Source organism: Felis catus, chromosome A3 (genome assembly GCF_018350175.1).
Source record: "Felis catus isolate Fca126 chromosome A3, F.catus_Fca126_mat1.0, whole genome shotgun sequence".
Lineage (NCBI taxonomy): Eukaryota > Metazoa > Chordata > Mammalia > Carnivora > Felidae > Felis > Felis catus.
In genome coordinates this window covers 63289591-63313880 of record NC_058370.1, presented here as the reverse complement: position 1 = coordinate 63313880, position 24290 = coordinate 63289591, and the positions used below count along the sequence as shown (strand labels likewise).

General features: G+C 37.3%; 1 protein-coding gene across 8 annotated transcripts in view; it reads left to right on the top strand.

Moving 5' to 3' along the window:
- The window catches only part of THADA (THADA armadillo repeat containing), a 332244-nt gene that overhangs the window by 87488 nt on the left and 220466 nt on the right, over nucleotides 1-24290 (top strand). For all 8 annotated transcript variants that reach the window (XM_045054143.1, XM_045054144.1, XM_006930069.5 and 5 more), the window contains 3 exons: nucleotides 643-756; nucleotides 5306-5428; nucleotides 16924-17015. In XM_045054143.1, the coding sequence (XP_044910078.1) occupies nucleotides 643-756; nucleotides 5306-5428; nucleotides 16924-17015 (329 nt within the window). The remainder of the gene's footprint in view (nucleotides 1-642; nucleotides 757-5305; nucleotides 5429-16923; nucleotides 17016-24290) is intronic.

The window sequence follows — 24290 nt, the reverse complement described above, 5'->3', positions numbered from 1 at the left end:
TTGCAAGAAATTTAATCCGCAGGTGTTTTTGTTTTTTAAGTAAAGAGGATTTTCTTGTTGATAAATTTGTTACAAAATCTGACTTGCTGGGGGCTCCTGGGTGGCTCAGTCGGTTGAGCGTCTGGACTTCTGGTTTCAGCTTAGGTCATGATCCCAGGATCGTGGGATCAAGCCCCACATCAGGCTCTTCACTGAGCGTGGAGCCTGCTTGAGGTTCTCTCTCTTCTCTGCCCCCCCCCCCCACTTGTGTACAGGTGCACTCTCTGTCAAATTAAAAAAAAACAAAAAACAAAAAACAAAACCCAAAACTGACTTGCTTATTGTATCTGAGACCTGTCACATAGTTGTGGTCCTAGGAGAGTGCTTCTTACATTCATTCAACCTTTTAGAATTGTATAGTTAACAAGCAAACTGGAAATGACCTTAGAGATGCCATGATATCACCATCACCTTATTTTACAGATGAAGAATCGGAGGGATGGAGAAGTTAAACTACTTGCCCAAGGCTGAATGGCTTAATTAACTTGCTTGATACCACATGTTTTCATAAGGGGATTTTTCATTTTGGGATTGATTCTAGGAACTAGAAGTAGGTATATGTAAAACAGTAGCCCAGTTAATTTTTGTCTTGTTTTTCCATAGGCACTATTGGCATCTGAACCGAAGAAAGGCAAAATGGATTTGTTGAAAATAACAATGAAAGAGTTAATCTCCTTGGCTGGGCCTACAGATGACTCACAGAGCACAGTCCCCCAGGTAATAATGGAAATACACAAAGCCTGCTAGGAAGGCAGTGATTTTAAATCTTTGCTGTCCAAAAAAAAAAGTATCTGCTAAAAAAAAGAAAGAAAAAGAAAAGAAAAGAAAAGTATTTGCTCTAGATATAGAATTATTGAAAATAGGGTAGGTATTTGAAGCTTGCTCTGGATGCTTTTGTTTTGTTGGCCTTTCCTGTCCACAAAATAAACCGTTGCTTTAGTTGATCTATGTTAACCAAAATGACCTATTTTTAAACTTTGGTGAAAACATCCAACTAAAGGCATTTTATAATGCTACTCTGCCAGTTTTATTTCACATTTCTCCAATACCTGGCTAGCTTTAACATCTTTTCATTTATTAGTCCTCTGAATTAATTCTGTGAATTGCCCATTGAAAGACTTTTTGGCTATCTTTAATTTGGTTATTTGTCTTTGTCTTTCAGGAGTTGGGTTTTTTTTGGTTGTTTTAAAATGATTTTCCGGGGCGCCTGGGTGGCTCAGTCGGTTAGGCGGCCGACTTCGGCTCGGGTCATGATCTCGCGGTCCTTGAGTTCGAGCCCCGCGTCGGGCTCTGTGCTGACAGCTCAGAGCCTGGAGCCTGTTTCAGATTCTGTGTCTCCCTCTCTCTGACCCTCCCCTGTTCATGCTCTGTCTCTCTCTGTCTCAAAAATAAATAAACGTTAAAAAAAAAAATAAAATGATTTTCCTGATAACAGTTCTTTTTGGTTGAGTTACACACCTCTTCTTCCAATCTGTGGCTTCTCTTTTCACTTTGCTTATGTAAATTTTAATAAAATGGAATATGCCGGCTTTTTCGTTTATGGTTTGTACATTCGGATCTTGTTTAATAAATACACCAAGGTCAGAACATATTTTGTATTTTCTTTTTAAAGTTTTAATTTTATTTCTCACATTTCTGTCTTTACACTATCTATAATTTGTTTTTGTTTGTGTGTAAAATAAGAAAATAATTTTATTACCTTCCATTTGGATAATTAACATACAAGTGTTTTTGATACAGTATATCCTTTCCCCTTGATTTATAGCACCCTTCTATCTCTGATATACTGTTCTTGTTGACATGCATGTCTGTCTGTGTGCTTTGTTTTATTGGTCTGTTATATTATCTCTGAGCCAAAAACTCTATGTTAATTACTATCTTTTCAATAACTTTTGGTATCTGGTAGGGTGAATTTCCCTTTTTTCCTTTGCAATTATCCTGGCTATATTTTTTCCATTGCTCTTCCATATAAGTTATAGAATCAGCTTGCTAAGTTTAACAAAACCCCCTTTTGAATTTTTGTTGGAATTTAAATTTATTGATTTGTTTGGGGAAAATGACTCTGTGCTGAATATAAGCACAACAATAAGCAAAAAAATTAATTGCATTTATCCACACCAGCAACATATAATACACTCCTTAAAATACTGTTTATAATCACTAGAAAAAATATAACGTATGTAGAATTAAATCTCACAAAAGATCTATAAGACTTTTATAGGAGGCTATTTTTAAAAATAATGAAAGGGGTGCCCGGGTGGCTCTGTCAGTTGAGTGTCTGACTTCGGCTCAGGTCATGATATCACTGTTCCTGGGTTTGAGCCCTGCGTTGAGCTCTATGCAGACAGCTCAAGAACCTGAAGCCTGCTTTGGATTCTGTGTCTCCCTCTCTTTCTGTCCCTCCCCCGCTCTCACTCTGTCTCTCAAAAATAAACAGAATAAAATTTTTAAAATAATGAAAGACATAGAGAAAGATCTGAATAAATGGAGAAAACTAGCCATGCTCATGGACTGGAAGATTTAAATTAAAAAAAAATTTTTTTTTAATGTTTACTTATTTTTGAGAGTAAGAGAGAGAGAGAGAGAGAAAGAGACAGCATGAGTGGGAGAGGGGCAGAGAGAGAAGAAGACACAGAATCTGAAGCAGGCTCCAGGCTCTGAGCTATCAGCACAGAGCCTGACACAGGGCTCAAACTCACGGACCGTGAGATCGTGACCTGAGCCAAAGCCGGATGCTCAAATGACTGAGCCACCTAGGCACCCCTAGAAGATTTAAATATTAAAAAAGAAGTCATGTCAGCTATTGTGTATTACAACTAATGACTTGTCTGTAAATCTTTTGGATTTTCTTTATGGATAATCATATCCTCAGTAAATAATGCTAAATTTGTTTTATCTTTCTAATTCTTATTCATAAAATATTTTTCTTATTCTGCTGGCTGGAACTTGTAGTATGATTTGTATAGCAATAGAAATAGCAGTTATCCCTATGTGATTGCTGATATTTGCTGTAGGTTTAAATCTGTCATATAGCTCATTAAGGAAATCACATTTCCTTGAATGCTTTCAAGTGTCTTTTGAGATAAATGTCTTCTCGAATTTGCAAATAATCATGAATATACTTATTTTTGATCCAATACCATCTTTGCGTATGGAATCCTGACCCACAACTTTGACATGGTGAATTGCTTTTACACATTGCTAGATTCCCTTAAAATCTTTTAAAAAATATTTTTTGCATATTTTCACTGGGTTCATGAGATTGGCCTGTGGTTTTTCTTTTTCATGCTGTACCTGTCCTTATTTTTTATGTAAAATTTTTTATTGAATTATAACATATACAAAGACATATAGAAATCATATCTGTACAACAATAAAGTTTCACGAGGTGAACATACTGGTGTAACTAGCAAGAGACAGAACATTTTAACACCTCAAAGCCTCCTCACGCTCCTTCTAATCAGTACCTTTTCCCCAAGGGTAACTACTAGCCTAACTTTAACACCTTAGTTTTAGTTCTACCTGTTTTTTTTAAGTTTTAAATAAATGAAAACATACCATTATGTACTCTTTTGATGTGGTTTCTTTTGACCAACATTATGTTTATATTATCCATCCAAGTTGTAATTTATTTATTTTCGTTGCTATATGGTATTATATAATTTATTCATTCTGCTGATGACCATTTGGGTTGGTTTTTATTTTGGGTTATTAAGAATAGTACTTTTAAGAACATTCTTGTACATGCCTAATGGTGAACGTATATATATTTCTTTTCGGTAGATACCTACGAGTGTTTTTTTGGGGTATGTTGTATATTAAGCTTTAATAGAAATTACCATTTTCCCAAAGTAGTTGTCCTTACTTTTCTAGCCAAGCTGTGCTAGACTGGTAAAATAAATTTGGGAGTCTTCTCTTCTCCAAATAGTTTATATAAATTGGGATTATCTATTCTTTGAATATTTGGTAGAATTCATCTATAAATTCATGTGGGTCAATTTTTTTGTAATTGTTGTAGTTATTATATTGATTTGTTTTTTTTTGTGTTTGGTCTTTGGGTAGGATTTTTATCTATTGATTTCCTTTATGTAATGATAAACATCTATCTATTTGTTTTGATACATTCTATTTCCTGGGAAATTGTTCATTTTGTCTAATTTTTCAAATCAATTTGGGTAGCATTATTCAGAGTAGTATTTTTGCTTTATTCTCTGTAGTATCTGTAGTCATATCATCCTTGGCATTCATGATACTGCTTGTTTTCTTCTCTCTCTTCTTGGTTAGCCAGAGGTTTGTTTCTATTTCAAAGAATCAGCTTTAGGTTTTGCTAATGGTCTTGGTTATGTCATTGCTTTTTTCAAAATTTTCTGCTCTTTTAAATTTTCTTTCTCTTTTCTAATTTACTGTTCTTTGTCATCTGAATTGGACACCGAGAATATTCATTTTTAGTCTTTTTTTCTTTATAGAAGCATGTAAGGCATGCATTTTTTTTTTTTTTTTAAGTTCCACTTACATTGCGTCTCAAAATGTTGATGTGTAGCACCTTGGTTATTGGTCAGCCCTAAATGTTAATTTTTTTTTCCTTTGACCACTTTTTTTTTTTTTAAATAAAGTATCAGTTTTAAAAGTATTTAAAGAAATCAGTTTCTGACTTAGTTCCACTGTGATCAGAACATAATATGTAAGATTTTAATTATTTGGTATTTGTTGAGATTTTATTTGTGGCTAGGTTTTAAGTCATTTAAAAAAATAAATGTTTCGGGGCGCCTGGGTGGCGCAGTCGGTTAAGCGTCCGACTTCAGCCAGGTCACGATCTCGCGGTCCAGGAGTTCGAGCCCCGCGTCAGGCTCTGGGCTGATGGCTCGGAGCCTGGAGCCTGTTTCCGGTTCTGTGTCTCCCTCTCTCTCTGCCCCTTGCCCGTTCATGCTCTGTCTCTCTCTGTCCCAAAAATAAATAAACGTTGAAAAAAAAAAAATAAATAAATGTTTCATGTGTACTTGAAAAGAACATGTTGTCTCTATTTGTTAGGTGCAGGATTCTGCATATGTCCATTGAATCAAGCTTTTTAGTTGCACTGTTTAAATCTTTTAAAAAATAGATTTATCAGATAATTGTATTTTATCAAAATCTGCTATTTCATTTATGGATTATTTATTTCTTCTCAAATTCAGTAATTTTTTTATTTTGAGGTTATGTTGTTGAATGTGTACAGATTTAGAATTACCAGGGTCTTCAACCACATCTAATTTTTAGCTTTTTATTCTAGGTTCATGCTTTAAATATCCTTAGAGCCTTGTTCAGAGATACACGTCTGGGAGAAAATATTATTCCATATGTGGCTGATGGAGCTAAGGCCGCAATTCTAGGCTTTACATCACCAGTCTGGGCAGTAAGTGCTTTTGCCATTTTTTTTTTCATTGACTTAATTATACTTCCGAGTAGGTTTTAATAAGCTACTATTTATCTTCTTTGTTGGCTTTTTAGCCATAATTATTTGTTTTCTTATTTAAGTGATTGCCTTAGGGGTTTTAGCATGTATCTTTAGCATCACTGTCCACCCTCAAGTGGTATCGTATCACTTCAGTTGAAGTGTAAGAACCTAATGATACATATTTCCTTTTCTCTCCTCCCAATCTTTGTGCTTTTATTACAGTTTATGTATGTTATAAACCCACACTACATTGTTATTATTTTTGTTTAAACTGTCACTTATCTCTTTTTCAAAATTTATCATGTTAACCATTTTAAAATATACAGTTCAGGGGTGCCTGGGTGGCTCAGTCGGTTGAGCACCTGACCGGCTCAGGTCATGATCTCATGGTTCGTGAGTTTGAACCCCACGTTGGGCTCTGTGCTGACACCTAAGAGCCTGGAACCTGTTTCGGATTCTGTGTCTCCCTCTCTCTCTGCCCCTCCTCCTCTCACATTCTGTCTCTCTCTCTCTCTCAAAAATAAATAAACATTAAAAAGTAAATAAATCAAAATAAAATATACAGTTCAGTGGCACGAGGTACATTTGCAGTGTTGTGCAGTCATCACCACTATCCATTCTCAGAAGTTTTTCATCACCCTAAACGGAAGCTCTGTATCTGTTAAACAGTCACTCCTCACTTCCTTGGTGAGGTACTCCCTGCCCCAGGGAACCTCTGTGCTACTTCCCAGGCTCTATGAATTTGCCTGTTGTAGGTACCTCATATAAGTGAAATTACAGAATTTTTGTCCTTTTGTATCTGGATTCTTTCATTTAGTGTAGTGTTTTCAAGGTTTATCCATGTTGTAGCCTGTGTTATTATTTCGTTCCTTTTTAAGGCTGAATGATACCCTGTTGTATGTATATAGGACGCTTTGTTTATCCATTCATCTGTTGATAAACATTTAGGGGTTTTTTTGGCTATCATGAATAATGCTGCTCTAATTGAGAGTCAGTATTTTGTAGTGTAGCCAAAGGCACAGACTTCCAAGGTAAAGAGGAATCCTCAAGGTTGCCAACTTCTGCCTGGAAAATTGTGCATCTTCCTGTAAGAGAGATACATGTCTGAAATCCTGTCTAGGAGCATTGCCTAACTACTCCTGAGGACACAGTGTTTACCTTTTGCATTTACAGGAAGCAGAGCAATACCTGTGTACCTTCAGTAGAGTCATAGAGGTAGGAATGGGGCTTTACCATCCGGAAAACTAGAGATCATAAAACTGATTGCCAGCAATATCAATATTGTTTTCAACAAGTCGTAAATTCAAGATGAACAAAGAAATGCTTTCAGAGGGTGAAACCTGGTGACTTTCCTAACATTTTAGCAAAACTGAAAGTATCAAAAATGAGTACCTTATTTTTAAAAAAATCTTTTTTGAGCCCTTTTGAAACAGTAACACATATACTGCAGAAAATTTGAAAATAAAGAAAAGCATAAAAAGAAAAGTAAAAGTCACCTGTTTAACCACCATACAGATGATAATCATTATTAGCATTCTGATGTATTTTCTGCCTTTTTTTAACGTGGGTTTCAAATGTGTGTAGTACTCAGATATACACATATATCCACAAAAGACTGCATTCACATATATAAGTGCTCATGTGTAGTTTTATGGGGGCGGGGGGAGAATCTTCCTTATTAACACTGGTGATGAAGGGATCTTTTTGGTTCTATTCAGTTTGCTGTACTTGAGAAAATAAACATCATAGCTCTAATGATCAGTACTGTGACTTTAATATATTGATTGTTAGCCTTTTTTTCTTATAAAAACTTAATCTAAGATATGCCAAAATTATAAATCAACATAATCAATGAACATGAAGAGGGCTTCATTTTAGGACAATTGAAATGTATAACAGTTTAAAACAACCTACCACAGCATTCTCTGTTGAAGTCATTTACAGAGTGGTTTTTCCTGAATGCATGTGAAATGTGGTTTAATTTACTGAAACCTAATTTGTGCACGTCTTTTCAAGAATATATCTTGTGCCTAAATGTGACTACATTTGTACTTTGGACCTAACTGTTTTTCCATGTTGCAGAGGAAAACACAAGTAAAATTAACTTAATTTTAATTTTGCAGTAAAGGAATGTTTTCCAACAAGCATTCATGTATAATTTTATTTTTTGTTTACAGATTCCTTAATCCTGTGTATTGAGACCATACAAATTTTTTGATCTTTGCCATTCCTTGTGCATTTTTAAAATACAGGGGAGGGGCGCCTGGGTGGTGCAGTGGGTTAAGCGTCCGACTTCGGCCAGGTCACGATCTCGCAGTCCGGGAGTTCGAGCCCCGCGTCAGGCTCTGGGCTGATGGCTCAGAGCCTGGAGCCTGTTTCCGATTCTGAGTCTCCCTCTCTCTCTGCCCCTCCCCCGTTCATGCTTTGTCTCTCTCTGTCCCAAAAATAAATAAACGTTGAAAAAAAAAATTAAAAAAAAATAAAATAAAATAAAATACAGGGGAAAGGTATTGTAAACAGATTAGCATTAAGCACATCTACTGTGTTGCAGATGATATGTTAAACACTAGAAATACAAGGATAAATAAGGCATGATCATAATGATGTCTGTTTTATTGAGGATTTTCTGTGTGCCTGGCATCATTTACCTTGATAATCTCAGTTAATGCTCAGAACAGCCTTGCAAAGTAGATTCTGTTATTACAGTCATTTACAGAAAAGGAAAACAAGGCTCAGGAAGGCAAAATAACTTTGTGTAAGAACACACAACTATTATCTGTCTGACTCCAGAATCTGGGCTATTATAGGGGAAAGTTTTTGGTGTTAGAGGAATACAGAGGAGGTTCATTTTACCTACCTTATAGGTTTTTGGCCCTGTTACTTAGGAAACAGAGCTGGAACTATAGCCTAGGTGCTAAGGTTTTATTGAGTGGCACAAATCCAAAGCAGCAGGAATGAAGGAAAAAGGGAAGGTGAGACAAGGAAAGAGGAAAGGCATTATTACTAAGCAGGCCTTGACCTTGCAGGAAAACCAAGCTAGTCGTCTGGTCATGTGATACATCTTCTAACCAGGCCATGTGAAACTACCACCTCTTGGAACAGTTCCATCTCCTCTCTCTTACTGGCCAAAGATTAACCGTTGGGGCACATGTTGGCACAACCTTTGGGCAGCTGCAAGAGAAGGCAGTTCCCATGCCCTGTGATACAGCGTCTCATCTGAGTCTGGAAATGTCCGGATGTTCTACAGCCTCTATGGGTATAATTGGGACAGGGTTTCAAATTGTGGCTCCTACTGCTGTTGAAAAATCCTTCATGAGAGAGTTTCACAGTAGGGGAGTGATGGCATCCGACTGATGCAGTTAAAAATGGAGACTCAATTGTAAGGTGGCAAGAGAGAAGGAGGAAGACTAATCAGGAAGCTGTTGTAATAGTTTTGCCAAGTCATGATGATGGCTCACAATGGAAAAATATTAGTAAAAATGGTGACATGTGATGATCTTTGACATGTATTTTGGAGATGAAGCTAGTTAAAAATATAGGTGAGAGTAATTTATAGTTCCATACACACACACACACACACACACACACACACACACACACACACACACTGAGGTATTTCTGAGCATTCCCTTTTTTTTTTAGTTCAGTGACTGGAAAACCTGATCTTCTTTCCCTGCATCGTCACATTGTCACTGCAGGGCAGGTAACTTGTCTTCCCAGCTCTCCTAGAAACTCTACCGAGTATGCCATTTTGGCATCCTACTAAGACCCACACTGAGTTTATATTTCTGTCTGGTATGTCTTTAGTTGCTTACCTCAGGCCAGCTCTGGCCCGCAATATGCAGTGGGTTTCAGAGGGGGGAAAGGAGTCTTTCGGGTCTTCCCAGTAGCACAGCCATGTATACTTTGTGCCTCTGTTGGCACCAGCATGTCCAGGCTCTCTGATAGTTGTGAGTTTGCCCCAAGGGTGCCAGGCTGAAGATTGTGTGGTGCTTACACCTAGCCATGCTCTACATTACACGGCATGCCTTGGCATGGAGCTTTACTCACAGGAAAGTACTTAAAAAAAAAAAAAAAAAAGATCATGCAGGGGCGCCTGGCTGGCTCAGTTGGTTAAGCGTCTGACTTCGGCTCAGGTCATGATCTCATGGTCAGTGGGTTTATGCCCCGTGTTGGGCTCTGTGCTGACAGCTCAGAGCCTGGAGCCTGCTTGGGATTCTGTGTCTCCCTCTCTCTACCCCTCCCCCTCTCACGCTCTGGTCTCTCTGTCTCCCTGTCTCTCAAAAATAAATAAACATTAAAAAAAATTTTTTTTAAAGTCTTGCATAGGTGGTATATGGACGGGTGGAAGTTCTGTCTCTTCCTTTGTCTCACTCTTTTGGAAGGAGGTCACCATGAACTGCAGAACTTGGCTGGCCCTCCCCTTAATCATAGGCCCAGAAATTTCAGTACAGCTTTCCTGCATTACAGATAAGGGATTTATGACCTAAAGTTTTAAGTGTCTTCTTCAAAGTCACATGGCTAAGAAGTGATGAAAGGCAAATTAGAACCAAATCTCATTTCATTTTTTTCACAGAGTATTTCTTTCTACTATAAACTGGTACCATGTACACTACACAAAATATTTTATATTGTATGTAGATCCCATTGTCAGGGATGTGACCGTCTATTAAGGGTGAAGGTGTATGGTGTATAAATGACTGTACCACTTAGTGATTGCACATAATAGGCTGTGCATTTATATTTTAAAACTATTTGTCAAGGGGGCATTTATGTTATATAAGTAAAGCCATACATATATAAGAAAAATGTATTGTCTACACATAAACATATATACATGCATGCACACTTCTACACACAGACTCTCTCTTTCCCTCTCTCTCTCTCTCTCTCTCTCACACACACACACACACACACACACTGCTTTGTGAAACCTAATTTTCTTTTCCTTTGCCTAACCCTCCTATATTTTACACAAGACTGTATGGTTAGCCTTTTCATGCTAGAAAGGAAAGAAAAAGTATATATACTTAATGAATAGAAGGGAAAAACTGATAGCAGTTGTCAGTTTGTAGCTGAATATCAAATCTTTATCAACACTGTGTTCAGGGCTTGTGGGGAAGGAGGTAAGAAAACAGGAAGGTTTTCTGGTATTTTCCTTATGATAAGAATTGACTATAGCTGAAGTTATTTGGCAACCATTCTGTTCTCTCCATTTTTAACTTTACTGCTTTTTTCTATTGTTACTCTCTTTTTTTACTTGTATTCTCCTTGATCCATCCTTCCCAAATAGGACATGTTTTCATTGTCGTTACTATGATTATTTTTCCAAAATATATTAGTGCTGATAATGACCTTTTTCATTACCCACATGGATATATCAATGATGCATATTTGTATCTACTAACAATGATTTAAGAGTTGGTAATGCAGTTTGTCAGTCATCACCTCTCCTTCAATTGTACTTCTACGTACTTTCCCTCCTTAATTAGCTTTATAGTGGAGAAGGCCAGAAAATATGGATGAAATATTAGAAAATAAAAGGAGTACTTTACACAGATGTCCTGGAACTATTATACTACCTACAGCACAGAAACATAGGGATGCTCTTCTGTCTTAAGTAACAAGTAGTGTCTTCCATGCTAGTTATTTTGCTCTATATTTACAGTAATTGTTTTTAATGTTGTGCTATATTACTTCTACACATTTAGAATATAGAGTATATATTTTCAACATATGAAAATCAATATAGTACCCCCTATGAATAGACTAGTGGATAAAACCATATGATCATTTAAGCAGATGCGGAAATCCCAACACCATTTCTTGTTATAAATACTCAATAAAGTAGGAATGGAAGGGAACTTTCTCAACCTGACAATGGGTATCAATGGAAAACCCATAGCTAATAACATACTCAATGGTGAAAGACTAAAAAAAGCTTTCCTCCTAAGATTAGGAATAGGACAAGGGTATCAACTCTGGCACATCTGTTCAACATTGTACTAGAAGTTGTAGGTAGGGCAGTTAGGCAAGAATAAGAAATAAAAATCAGCAAGATTAGAAAGAAAGATGCAAAACTATCGCTATTTTTCAGTGATGTAATCATATACAGTATATAGAAAATCCTAAGGAACACACACACACACAACCATTAATTAATTAATCATTAACAAAAATATTCATCAAGGTTGTAGGATACAAGAGTAACATACAAAAACCAATTGTAGTTTTATAGACTAGCAATGAATAATCCAAAAATGAAATTAAAGGGGCACCTGCATGGCTCAGTTGGTTAGTTAGGTCTCTGACTCTGGCTCAGGTCGTGATCTCATGGTTCATGGATTCGAGCCCTGCATCGGGCTCTGTGCTGACAGCCCAGAGCCTGGAGCCTGCTTCAGATTCTGTGTCTCCCTGTCTCTCTGAGCATCCCCTGCTCACACACGGTCTCTCTCTCTCTCTCTCAAATATAAATAAACATTAAAAAAATGAAATTAAGAAAACAATTCCATTTGTAATAGCATCAAAGGGAATAAAATACTTAGGAATACATTTAACAAAAGAAGTTTAAGACTTGTACACTGAAAATTACAAAACATTTTTGAAAGAAATTGAAAAAGGTCTAATAAATGGAAAGATATTTCATGTTCATGGACTGGAAGACTTCATTAATATTGTTAAGATGGCAATACTCCCCAAATTGATCTGCAGATACAATACAGTCTCTGTTAAAATCCTATTGGAGTTTTTTGCAGAAATTGACCAAGTGATTGTAAAATTCAGATGCAAATTCAAGGGACTCAGACTAGTCAAAACAATCTTGAAAAAAAAAACAAAAACAAAAAACAACAGAGGACTCACATGCCCAAATTTTGAAACTTACAATGAAGGCAACAGTAATCAAGATAATGTGGTACTGGCATAGGAAAGACATTTATAAATCAATACAATAGAATTAAGTGTCCAGAAATAAAACCTAACATTTAGTAAAAAGGCCATTTCAGTGGGGGAAAGAATAGTCTGTTCAGCAAATGGTACCAGGATAGCTGCATATATACCTGTAAAAGAATGAATTTGCATCCTATCTTATACCATATTAAAAAATTTCAAAATAGATCAAACTCCTTAATTAATTAATTAATTAATTAATTTTTAGAGAGAAAGAGCGCACATGAGCAGGGGAGACGGGAGGGAGAGGGGGAGAGAGAGAGAGAGAGAGGGAGAGAGAGAGAGAGAGAGTCTTAAGAGGCTCCACGCTGAGCAGAAGCCCCTCGTGGATGAGGGGCTGGATCCCACAACCCTGGGATCATGACCTGAGCTAAAATCAAGAGTCAATCGATTGAACCATCCAGGTGCCCCAATGATGAAACTTTTAGAAGAAAATATTAACTGTCGATCTTTGTGACCTTGGATTAGGTAACAGTTTCTTAGATATGATACTTAAGCATAAGCAGCAAAAGAAGAATGTTAGGCTTGATCAAAATTTAAAATGCCAGTGTTTCAAAGGATACCATCAAGAAAATGAAAAGACAACTGACTGAATGGGAGAAAATATTTGCAAATCATGTATCTGATATTTGGTTAGCATATAAAATGTATAAAGAACTCTTAAAACTCAATGATAAAAAGGCAACCTGGTTAAAAATTGGGCAAAGAACCTGAATACATTTCTCCAGAAAAGGTATGTAAATGTACAATAAGCACATGAAAAGATGCTTAACATCATTAATCACTAGGGACATGCAAATCAAAATCGTAGTGAGATACCATTTCACACCCACTTAGAATAGTTACAATAAAAAAGATGGACAGTAACAGTTATTGGGGAGCATTTGGAGAATTGGTGAAATTGGAACCCTCATACAGTGCTGGTGCAAATGTAAAATGGTACTACCACTTTGTCAGGTTCTCAAAAGGTTGACGTAGAGTTATGGTTACCAATGGGGGAGTATGCATTGTGTGAATGGAGGTCTTGGGTCTTGGGTTCCCCACAAAAGATTTATGTGAGGATCCACACTTGAATAAAGATAGCCAGAAGGGAAGTGGCAAGCACAAAGCAGTTTATCAAGAACATTATACTCTCGAAGTGAGAGAGTGGACAGGCCCAGAGGTGGCAACTGTACTGGGGTTAGGAGTGTCTTTTTATGTTTGTATAGGTTATGGGTCATAGCTAGGGTTGTCTCCAGCTGAGGTTGTTTCCAGTCATCTAAAGTACTCCTACTTGTTGGGAGGGGTAGTTTTTGACCCTACAGGGTTCTTGCCAGAACTGTCAAGACCATCTTCTGCCACAGGGGTGGGCAGGGAGGTGGGTCAACACCGCAAGGTAAATATAATGAGGCCATATGTTACCATGGGGTAGAGGTTGAGGATGAGAGTGCATGTTCTGCACCTGTGGCTCTTGGTCTGTAAGCCCTAGGGTGTTGGAAGCCACAAAGTCAGGATGTTGTGCCCTCAGGCTTCTAATGTGTCGCCTCTTTATCACTGCCTTTGCCTCCAGCTCGTGTCTAACTAACTGCCTACTCTATCTACCATATGGCTCAGCAATACCATTTCTATGTATATACCCAAAAGAAATGAAAACACGTTCACGCAACAACTCGTATAGCAGTGTTCGTAGCATCATTATCCATACTAGCCAGAAAATGGAAACAACCCCAATGTTCATCAAATGATGAGTAGATTTAAAAATGTGGTATATCCATACAATGGCATATTATTTGGCCATGAAAAGGGATTACATACTGATACATGTTACAACGTGAGTGAACTTTGAAAGCAGCTAAGCTAGACAAAAGAGGCTGCATGTTACATCATCACATGCATATGAAATGTCCAGAATAGGTAAATCCATAGAGACAGAAAGTAGATTAGTGTTTGCCTAGTGTGGGAGGGTGCGTGATGACTACTAATGTGTATAGGGTTTCATTTTGCAATGATGAAAATACTGTAGCATTAGGTAGTGGTGGTAGTTTCCTATGTTGCGAATGTAGTAAAAACCACTGAATAGTTAGTACCCTTTAACATGGTGAATTTTATGGTATGTGGATCATATCTGAGTAGAAGGAAAATTAATTTTATTAATGTCTTAAAAGATCATGATTTGGTGACCTTTGGGGGCTGCCATGGCATGAACCCATTATCCTGCAAACTGGTAAATTTATGGAAATGATTCTGTAGTAACCGAGTAACAGGGTAATCAAAGAGCTGATGAAGGAAAACTTTATTTTTCTGAAAAGTATAGCTAATTAATGGTAGAATATCAATCACCATTTTGCTACACCTACTGGAATAGGCAATGACGATTATTGGCTGCTAATGAGGGAACTTGATAATGAATGAATCAGAGTACTACTACTGGAACCCTCAGATCCATCTTAATATTACAGAAAGACTGTCTCCTGCCTCTAGCCTATGGAATCACACACAAAGGGGTGTTCTTTCTGGGGGTACCCATTCACTTTGTAAAACAGTCGTCTAAGTTTTGATTAAGGGCAGGCATCCTCTTTCATCTCCAGGAACTCCTGTTTTAGCTTGCATCTACACTGCATCTAGCAGCTTTTCTTAGAAAGTTTTGTTCAGGGCAGAATGGAATTTGTGCTCCTGTTTTTCTTTTTATGTTTTTGTGTGATTCCTGAGAGGAGACAGCGTTTTTATGTGACTTCATCAAGTCATCTTAAACCCAAGAGTCTTTGGGCACTAAGTCAATAGATGAGGTAAGAGATAATCAAGATCTGAGTAGGCCAGAGGCCACGTTGACAATGTAACAGGATAGATTTGTTGTTCGGGGATATTGGTTAGGGCACATAGTAGTGTCTTCATGAATGTTTGTTGACTGTGGAATGAACATAAGTGAATTTATCCAATTTTAGGGTTTCATTGCAATATTGGTATAAATTATACCACTTTGGTATGAATTATAGTCTACTTTTAGAGTTACCATGCATGAATTGAGTCAGTCTTGGGCTTCTAGAGGAGAGGTTGCAAATGGCTGATAGGTCAAATCTAGCCTACAACTGTGTTTTATTTGGCCTCCTCAGTGGTTTTTTTTCCCCCCCCTTTAATCTGTTGCCAACATTTCAAAATAATGGATTTCACATAAAAACTGGGTTTTCTGGCTTCTCTTAAAAAAGCAGATCTGGCAACACTGGGCTTACATTCCCTCATGCTACTCAGTGAAAGCTGAATAGTGGCTGCATTAGACCTAGTCCTGTGCTGCTCCTGTCACTCACTGGTTCCCGTGGACATTTGAGTTTGTGACCCCTACTGTAGTGGTTTTAGAGGGCTATTTTCTAAGTCTTAGTCTAAATCTAAAAGTGTTACTTTGAATTACCTTTCTTCTTATGTTGCTGTTTAAACATACCACATGATTATGACACCTATCTCATTAGAATGTAGGCTCTGTGTTGGCTGTAAGTGTGTCTTCTATTTCTAGATATTCTCCATGATGCTGGTATAGTGCCTTACATATTGTAGGGAAGTCAATACGTATTTATAGATCTCTGCTCGGATTTGGCAAGGTAATTGAGGAAGCCCAATATGCCGTGGCATTCAGACATTAACAAATTTTTTTTGTAATGTTTATTTATTTTTGAGAGAGAGAAAGAGAGTGAGCATGCATACGCGTGCACACAGAGGAGGGGAGAGAGAGAGGGAGACAGAGGATGCAAAGAAGGCTCTGTGCTGACAGCAGACAGTCCGATGTGGGGCTTGAACTCAGGAACCGCAAGATTTATGACCTGAGCCAAAGTTGGACGCTTACCAACTGAGCCACGCAGGTGCCCCAAGACATGTTTATAATCCAGCAAAACAACATCTTGACACACTGGTTTAGAATAGAGATATCTATTATTATCATTTTGGAGAAATGATTTATGTTTATTAATGATAGTTTCATCCTCTTATTTTTATCAACCAGTTGTCTCAGATAATTTTAGGGTTAAAATTTATTAGATTACTACATTGTAGGGTTAATAAACAACATTTTGGATATTAAATATTTTCTTGGCCATCTTAATAATGTGGATTGAGTTAGGTCTTATGAATATATCCCATAGGTAAATGACTACAGAAAATGAATGGAAAGAGCTGAGCTCTTTAAGGGGATAATCATTGTCAGAAAGGATATGGGAAAATGAATTTTTTTAAAAGAAAGTGTTATTTGATGATACAAGTACAAAGAGATATTGAAAACAATTGGTGGTAGTGTTAGAAGTATAGGCAAGGGCCGTGTTATGTGCGTGTGGTTGGATTGCGGAGCTTCATGTAAGAGGAAGTCATGGAGTCAGTTACTATGTAGTTTTTGAAAATCATTTCATGAACACAAACCATATTTTGTTTAGCCCCACACTAGCCAGTTGGGTAATGACTTTGAATACCGAGTTTGAATATTGTAAATGTTGGTTTCATGCCATGTATATTTCTTAATCCTTATTGTGCGTTTATTTTTACATTAGGTGAGAAATTCATCCACACTTCTTTTCAGTACCTTGATCACAAGAATATTTGGAGTTAAAAGGGGAAAGGATGAACTTTCCAAAAAAAATAGGTAAGCTTCATCTAACGCTAACTTTACTTTTTACAAAATATTGTCCTGGCCAAAAATAATTTTTGGAAATTTGCTTACTTTTATGGATTCATCTAGAGCATAAAACTATTAAAATACTATAGTAAATTAACCTAAGCTGCCAAATTCTAACCTCTTGGGCAAAAATACCTACTGTTTAATAAGTGGACCTTTCAAAGCAACAAAAATATGGCAAGGTAGCATGGGCTGAAATGTCGAGCTGGTTTCTCAGTGCAACAGCTAAAGTATTTTTTTGTTTTCTTTGCATCTTCAGGTATTCCTTTAATGTCCTAAATTGTTTTTTCTTGATGTTTTAACCACGTACTAACTTGTGTAGTATCTTTACTTTTGTAGCTGGAAGTTTAAATGTTTGTGATACACCCATCAGAGCATGTCCCAGATTATTTTTGCGTTAAACTCTGCAGCCAAGGGGAGCAGTTCCAGGTAGATGTTGGCCACATGGAGTAAACAGTGCTTTTTACTTTTTAGGGCTTTAGTGTTACAGTTTTTTTTTAAGATGTTTTACTCTTAAGATTTTTTTTTTTTTAATGTCTGGGAAGAAACCTATAGAAACACTTTGACAATGGGTTGTATCTTTAGATACAATGCACAAGTTCCGTTTGTTGGTTTTAAAGAAGAGAAGTTTTGAATAACTTTCTTTAGCCTTTAGGATTTGATGGTAGTCTAGCGGCGTGCAAGGTCGGACACTAGATGTCACTGTCGCTGCATGTATAATTACTTTCTTAACTTCATTTAGGATCCAATTAGGCCCAGTTTTTTCTCTTAAGGATCTGAAGATAACCCTGGCCATGTTCCTCTCCTCCCTAAAAAGGCTGATTATCACATTTTTAATTTAGGTTTTAAGCTGTTATTTGTTAAAATATTTTCTTGTGATGGAAGTGAGTTTTAGGAATTAGAAAATATGGAATAATTTTATGATTACTGTTGGTAAGTCTAATGAAACCTACAGATAGTTCTGAATTGTCATTTAAATTGCTATTTATTGCCCTATGAAATTCAATAAATATTTAAAAAGAAGGCAACTGGCTATAAGTATGAATCCCCAGAGTATATTCAGGAAATACCAGAGAGTTTTGTTTTTTCTAATCAAGTTGTATTTTTAAAATAATGCTAACATTATTCCTTTGAAAGGATGATTACAATTTTTACTATTTAGTAGGTTTCTAAAGAAATTCTTCTTCTCAGTAGTTTGAAATCGCTAAGATTTCTTTCTCCTTAGCTTTCTTTATTTTGTAATAATTCTAAAGTGTTGAGGTTTAAAACAGTTTGGTCATGTTATAAAATTGTGATAAATAGGGGCACCTGGGTAGCTCAGTTGGTTAAGCATCTGATTAGGCTCAGGTCATAATCTCAGTTGGTGGGTTCGAGCCCCATGTCGGGCTCTGGGCTGGCAGTTCGCAGCCTGGAGACTGCCTCAGATTCTATGTCTCCTGCTCTCTCTGTTTGCCCCTTCCCCACTTGTGCATGTGTGCACCCTCTCTCTCTCTCTCTCTCAAAAATAAACAAACATGAAAAAAAAGAGACGGTGATAAATAAATAACAGCAAAAGTAAAATATGAGATAATTAACAAGTGAAATTAATGTTTAAAACTAAATTTGACAGTGAAGAAATGCTTTTTTACATTTTACTTTTTATAGAATGAGTGATACATGGATGTGTACACAGATTTTACTATGTACAGGAGAAAAATCATCATTCCATTTAGGTTATGTCTGAAGGAGGTTGGAAGAATAACACAATGAAACCACCCTGCTTTAATGTATTTGCCAAAGGCATGCTGATGGGAGCCACCATTATAAATTCATTTTTCTTAAATAGGAAAGGTTACAAAATATGTAACTTTCCTAGAAAGATGGAAATGGAATATTCATATAATTGCTTAAAGTTGAAAAGTGAAATGAAGGAATTAAGAAATTAATAATTTTTAAAAATGTGATGAACATTCTTGATGAGAGCCTTTACTTTAATAATCTGAAGATTGGTATATATCATTATGTGTACAGAGCTTCTGTTCTCTGTTTAACTGTTGAAGAGTATATTTCCTGGAAGCACCCACTGGATTTGCTCTGCAAAACCGTTAGTGTCTTAGATTAGCTGTTATTTGTAGTGGTTCTAGTTGTAGTTTGTTTAAGTCTATCACTTTTTGTTGAAATGTTTATAAGCTTGTTCCCTACACTATTAATTCCGTGAGGGCAGAACGTTTCTCATCTATTCTGTGTATACATCATGGGCACTTTCAGAATGCTAGTAATAATGATGTCTTGTTGGTGGGTCACTCACCCATCGAATAACTACACTCAGCTGATGAGACCTCACAGGCCAGTTAAATCTACTTTCACAGCCATAGATTGGTCTGCACACCGTCTTGCAAATGTGTGTTCTTGGTCAGAAGGGAACTGGTCATAAAAAGAACATCTGCCTTTCCCATCTAGTGGGGAAAAAATGTCTATCTTGGGGTAAACAGACTTGGTTTCTAGGCATTTTGCTGCCGCTGGAGATGACCTTAATAGACTCCCTTATCCTCTTTGTACTTCAATTTCTCCATCTATGTAACGGGAATAATAAGATCTGTGCCCTGTACTCAAAGGGCTGTGGTGGGGATAAAACAAATGATTAACAGTTCATTCTTTTAAAACGTTGGAAGTCCTACACAATTAGAGACAGAGTTGCTTTTTTTCTATTACCACTTCTATTCTAGTACTCGGCCCATTGTCTTAGAATTGTAGTGAAATTTTGGAGTACAGAGTCAATATCTTACCCATTTGTATACCTAGCATATGTGTGGCATATAACAGGCACACAGAAATAGTTGCTTAATGAGTAAGTAAATTTTGTTATGAGAGGAGAGATAAGAAATCTGGTTTCTATTCCTGCCTTTGTTGCCATGTAGCCACGATAACCAACTGAGACAAATTAGTTAACCTTTCTGGGCCGTGGTTTTCTCCTCTAAGATAAGAGATTTGGACTGTCCTGGAGGTCTCCTATTTCTGTAAAATACCAAGCTAAGGCTTTATGTAATTGTTACTGGAATTGTGGTTTGGTAACCTGCTATATTCCCAGTTCCTAGAACAGTACCTGCCTTGTAGTGGGGACGAGAAGTTCCCTTTACGTATGTAAAGAAGGGAATAGAAGGTTCTGCATCCCCATTTGTAAGTATGTAGAGTGCACTCGTAATGATGGGACTCTAGAGCTCCTTAGTCTTGTTCTAGATGCGTTCCTTGGATTATGAAGAATGAGAACACTTAAGTTTCACTTGTTTTGAAATAATTTTACAGCATTTTAATTTTCTAAATCTCCTTTCCTTTCTATTTATTACCTCCTGACTGACTTGGCCTGACTGGATGAACCTTTGATCCTACGTAGAAGCAGAGCCTGCATAGCCCTGTGATGCAGGGAGTGTGGTGGGCTTTCCAAAATGGCCTCCATCTACAGTGTTGTGAGGGGTCTACCCTTGATGGTTCCTCTTTCCGTACGGGGCAGGAGCTAAACCAATGTGATCTTTAACTCTAGGTCTTTCTCTTTAGTCCCTGAATAGCCCCCTAGAATAGCCTTCAACTATTCTAGTCCCAGGTAAGTGACAAATATCAATATGTGGCAGTCTGAACGCTTCCAGGTTTTGCCAAAGCTTCACGTTGGTCTCAGTGTATTCTACAGCTCTTGCTTTCTGTCTTCATTTTAAGTCACTTAGCCAGTGAGAATTTGTTAGCATTTGTCATGAACTCATTATTGACACAACAGAGGAGTACATGAGAAGTATAAAACTTGGACCTTGCTAAAGGAGCTTATGTTTTAACTAAGGGAACAGAAATTGTTATCTGTGAAAGATACAAGTTGAAGACAATTTGTAATAAGCGAATGTACAATGTGACATGAGTAATAGATGCACTAGAGAATCCTCAATGGAAGAATTGAGTGGAATATTTGGGGGAAGTAGTGTTTCTTGTAAAGCTTTGGAAATGAGTACATTTGGGGTACATGGAAATAGGTGGGTTGAAAAATGGAACAAAAGAATAATAATCTTGTTTTTTGTATTATTAAGTATAATGATCTCTATTCTGCCTTATTAAAGAAAGCTCATATTTAAGTTAGTATCCTGGGATGGTTTAGTACAATTTAAGAAGAAAATGTTTGTAAAAGCTTTACTAGGTCCATGAAAAATTAATTTAAATGACTATGTTAGGAGATGTAGAACCGTATTTATTTTACTTTCCTGGGTGTAAATTACAAAGAATTATTTTAGTTATTTCTCTTAATATCTTGGTTGTGTCGGTCTGGAAGGATCCTCTGAGGGGCATCTGATCTGGTCCAGTCTTTGCTTATAGACAGAATTCAAAGCAGTTTCCAAACAGACTGGCTTCTCTCTTGTTCTTCATGTTTTCTAGGAAAAGGGATTCCACAAGTTTCTGTGGTTACCCACTCCATTGTTTAGGAAATAATTGGATTCTCAAAACTAAAGTTGAGAGCTGTAGGGCAATTCGGTTTTTATATTCTAGAGAATGTAATTATTAGAATTCAGAATAGCTTATTTGCTTTGAACTATATAATAGTTTGTAGCAAGCGCCTGTTTGGTCAACCTGGAAATCAAAATTTTCTTTGACTGTGGCCAGGATAATCTTAACATCCTCAGACCCAAAGGATTCTCATTTTCTCCATTTAAAAAGCATTTATTATGTGTTTACTCTGGGCCAGGCTCTCGGCTGGGCATTGGTATCCAAAGATGAATCAGACATGCACTTGGCCACGGGGAAGCGGACAGTCTAATGGAGAATATCTGTAGTTATCTCCTGTGCTGTGGTCTCTGTTCCACTGGTGCAGAAGGAAGAGGGGAGCATATCTTCAGTGCCTGTTTGTGTGCTTGGCTGGCTGGACCCTTTATGGGTAACTAACTTAGCCTCCATCACAGCCCTACAAAGTGAATAATCATCCTAACTTCATGGAGAAGTAGACTGAGGTTGGTGAGATTCAGTTATTTGCCCGAGGTCAGAGAGCCAGGAAGTGGCAGAACTAGAGCACAAGTCAAGTTCCCTTTGCAGAGCGCGTGCAGATTTACACACCAACACACATGGCCCCTCGTGAGCAGTGTGAGTCGCCCTGTTCGTCCGGCTTTAGATTTTACATTGTCAAACTATGGGAAATGAGCCACTTCACCTAAGGTCTCAGTGTGGAGCAAGAATCTCACATCGCCCATGTGGCAGGTTGATTTTTAGGAGGAAAGGCGGGAGAGGGCCAATGAGAAGTTCGTTTTGAGGTAACTATGTGACTTCATGGTGGTGGTGCACGGTGGAAGGCTTTGTGTGCTTTTGTCCCGTGGATGTTCCCTTCCTAGGGAGCTGTATACTCTGTTTTCATACAGACCAAGGTAAGGGAGGAGCAGGTCACAGGATTTCTAAAGTCACACTATAAAGTCAGGAGTGTTGAAATCTTAGTTTTCTGGTTGGTGAGTAGGGGACGAGTTAAATTGCTTCAATAGGATATCCGTGTGGCCAGTGAGACATTCACCTCTTGAATTTGATGATAGGTCAGTGCTTATAGGGAGAGGATTTGGGGGTTTTGTGATAATCCTTGCCGGTGCTATGATGTCTTCTAGGCTTAACCTAAATTTTTCAAGTCTGTGCTTATATTTTTCATTCATATCTTTTGAAAAAAATGATAATAATAACTGTTACTAGTTTTTATCTTTGAGACGACCTAAGGTGGAAATTGTGTGGAAATGTTGAGCGATTTGCTGAAGGTCACGCAGCTAGTGCTGGAAATGAATCTAATGATTACTTTTAGCTCATAGTAAGCTCAACTAGAACATTTTTAAAAAAACCAGCTGATTATTTGTAAATGGAGTTTCTATTGGCAACAATAATGGTAGTTTGGATTCAAGTAATCTGGAATTGAGTTAAGAGTCCCAGTGTTTTGATATGGTCTGGAGGTGTCATTCATGCATTTTCCACAGTTGTTCAAGAACATTCAGTCTAGTTCTTTGGGCCGAGTAGATAAATGAGTATTTTTGGAGACCAAGAAGTAAAGTAAGTAAAGTACAAGTCTTGTGTAACCCTTGTTGAGAAGTCCTTAAAATCAGAATTAAGTCTACATTGACACTTTGGCCTACTGGAGAGTTTCATGTTGCAAGTTTTTGTTCATTCTTGGGTTCATGGATCATAGGTAGAAAAACCACAAATAAAAATTTTAACCAAAAAGAAGCTCTTAAAAAGAAATATGTTCATGAACTTGAAGTGGGAATTAGTCATTGTGTTCTTAAATATTGACTCTTGCATGGACCAAGTAATCTTTGTTCCTAAGTACTGCTTCAGGCCATTGCCTTCTTTAATAACTAAGGCATTGTTGCTTTAGTTTGAGCATGTTCTATGGAATTTTGGCAATGCATGCATCCTCTCTCTGCATCTTAGTAAAAGCATGAGTAAATATTTTTTCTTAGCTTTGGTATTTTTGTAGCTTACATTTTATATGAACCAGACTAATATAATGTAATACCAGGATTACATAATTTAAGACGTCAGGATTGCTTCCAGGACTATGAGATAAAGTCTTCCTTTATCAGGGGGTTTGCAAGCAGTATTTGTTGCTCATTCAGTGCCTGTAGAGAAATACCACAGAGCTATTTTCCAAATGAGAAAATGGAGTCAAAGAGGTTAAAGCCAGAGGGACTAGTTTCTTCAGAACTTGGATAACATTTTTTCTTTATTCAGAACTTGGTCCGTATAAAATACTGATTTTAGTAGTATATAGGTTTAGAAATTCCAGGAATTTCCAGTTATTCTTGTTACACACTGAATTTTTTTTTTTTTTTTTTGAGAGAGAGAGAGGGCGTGAGCTGGGGAGAGAGAGAGAGAGAGAGAGAGAGAATATCTTAAGCAGACTCCATGCCCAGCGGGGTTCAAGCTCATGACTATGAGATCATGACCTGAGCTGAAATCAAGAGTCAGATGCCTAACTGATTGAGCCACTCAGGCACCTCACACACTGAATTTTTTAATGAAATATAATGAATAAGATTTTGTCATTGAATACTTACTTCCGAGCCTTGGCACTCTAATATATACAAAAATAGTTTATAACATAATCTTGGATTTCAAGGAGTTCATTTTTTGAGAGAAAACCAACATGTGAACTGGTTTAGGAAAAATGAGTATCAAACTCTCCAGTATTGATAGGGGATCAGAGGAGGATGAGTTGGGCTCCATGCGGGAGTCGGGGCTTAATCTACACTTGAAAGGATGGGCAGG